The sequence below is a fragment of the Elephantulus edwardii genome, unplaced genomic scaffold (assembly GCF_000299155.1).
Source record: "Elephantulus edwardii isolate Elephantulus edwardi_28Jun2011 unplaced genomic scaffold, EleEdw1.0 scaffold00058, whole genome shotgun sequence".
Taxonomy (NCBI): domain Eukaryota; kingdom Metazoa; phylum Chordata; class Mammalia; order Macroscelidea; family Macroscelididae; genus Elephantulus; species Elephantulus edwardii.
The window spans coordinates 17,234,254-17,236,555 of record NW_006399808.1 but is presented as its reverse complement, the minus strand read 5'-3'; the positions used below and the strand labels follow the sequence as shown (position 1 = coordinate 17,236,555).

Genomic DNA, 2,302 nt, shown 5'->3' with positions numbered 1-2,302 from the left:
GTTTTCTACCTTGAGGAAAGGTCAAGAAAACTATTACTCATTAAAGGGATTCTCCTTGGGAAAACCCAGTATGTAATAATTTACTATTTTAGACAAATTGTCATTGTTGCTAGGTGTTGCTGAGTGACTATGACTCACAACCACTCTATGAACAATGGTCTGAAGCTTACCCTATTCTGTGCCAGCTTCCTCATTCCTAATATACTTGAGCTCATTGATACAGCCACAGTATGGATTCGTCTCGCCAAAGGTCTTCATCTCCTTCACTAACCTTTTACTTTTCTAAGCATGATGTCCTTTTCCAAAGACTGGTCCCTCCTCACAACATACCCAAAGTATGTGAGAGAAAGCTTTATCATCCTAGGCTTTATTTGAATTTTACAGACGAAGTTGCCAAACTTTTGTAGTGTCTTTAACATGATTTGGTTAAAATTAAAAGAGATTTCCATATAATCTCTCTGAAATTCACCAATTATATAAAATACATTCAGTGCCCCTGAATGCACTTCAACAAAAGACTGAATTTCCAACAATGAAAATTTTGAACAAATTGTTTAACAAATATATCCTCAACACCTCCTCCCCCCATTTCTGTTGAGTTGGAACCAATTCACAGCAGACTTTCAAAGACTATAAATCACACAGGTGGAGACTGCCCATGTTTCTCCCTCAGAGCAGCTGATGTATTTGAATTGCCTGCCTTTGTATTGACAGCACAACTCCTTACCTACTAGATTACTGTAGTTTAGTACTGTCAAGTCAGAATCGATTCATAGCTGACCCTCCAACAGGTTTTGAGAGACATTATATTGCAAGGGAGGAGACTGCCTATCTTTCTTCTGACAAGCAACTGGTAGATTCACACTGCTGTCTTCTGGTTGGCAGTGCAGGTTCTTACCACTAGACTGCCAGAACTCCCTTACTAGATAGAGTTACATGCTGTCAAGTCGCCTGCGACTCACAGCGACCTTATATACAATAGATCTGAAGCCTGCCCTCTCCTGAGTCAGTCTCACCACCTCCAACACACCTACCCTCATTGCTCCAGTTACTCTGTCAATCCATCACCCAGGGTCTTCCTCTCCTGCACTGTCCCTCCACCCTTTAGAGCTCCCGAAATATATCTTATTATCAATCTAAAAGAATGAAGAAAAGTAAAGAAATTTTTAAAAAGTTTTATTTGTATCCCCTCACTGACTGATCCTGTGATGTATTGGAAAATCTGATGAAAAAGTATTTAATCTGGAAAGACAACAGTATTTGGACATTATAAACTTAGATATTAATCAAGAACATAAAGAGATTAGAAATATCAATGCAATCATCTTATATAAAAATTCTGAGCTCAGGAAGAGAAAACACTTGCTTATGGTAATAGCATTAATTACAGAATTACCTTTCAATTTCATGATTCTATAACCACATATTAACAGTAGTCTTGAGAAAAATATACAATTAATTCATAATTTTCCAAGATACATATTTCCTCTATAAATTTTATATAAAACATTTCACATTATTTCCAACTAGTTAATAAATTAATGTCATTATAGCATAATGGCAATAAGTTAAAATTTTTTCCCCATCTATTTTTGATCAAGTATCTTTTCAAAAGTCTAGCAATACTATATAAGATTTAGAACACTAAATTTAAATAGTATTTGATGTTAATATTTAATACTAGTTTATCTAATATTAAATAGTGAAAGGAATTAAAATTTAACATTCTGTGTACTGTTTGATGCTCTATGTCCAATGTTCTCTGCATCAAGAAAGTGCATTTATAAAGTTAATCCAAAGAATAATTTAAAAGCCAATTCAATAGCAATTTCTGTGACTGAGTCATGAAAACAAACATAAAGTTCTTGAGGTTTGGGATGAAGAAAGAGTCTCCTGTAGAGGAAAGAGACATACATATTTTAGAAATCAAACAACAAAATCCTTGAATTTATATTACTTTGTTTCTCAAAGAATTAGTTCTAAGTTTAAAAACCATGACTCTAAATCTGTAATAGGAGGAATAGAGACATTTATTTCCAAATGAATATGCCTTAGGTGAATTATTTTATTGTTCCAGAGTACAAAAATCCTTTTTCATTATTACACTTCTTAGATTTTTTTAAAAAACTTAGTCATTTTATTTATTATCTGTTTATTCTAGTTAGTCATTTTCAGTACAATCAAATTAAAAGTGTTAACATTTGAAAGATAATAATTATTAAATACTGCTATTTGCATTCGTTCTGAAGGTTAATTAGTATCAAAACATTAACAATATAGACTTTTTGTACATAATATTTAT

General features: G+C 32.8%; 1 protein-coding gene across 1 annotated transcript in view; it reads right to left on the bottom strand.

Annotated features, from left to right (window-relative positions):
* Positions 1–1,781: 1,781 nt before the first annotated feature.
* Positions 1,782–2,302, bottom strand: part of INTU (inturned planar cell polarity protein) — a 134,571-nt gene continuing 134,050 nt past the window's right edge. Inside the window, exon 16 of the mRNA XM_006887553.1 lies at positions 1,782–1,893. Within this exon, the coding sequence (XP_006887615.1) occupies positions 1,782–1,893 (112 nt within the window). The remainder of the gene's footprint in view (positions 1,894–2,302) is intronic.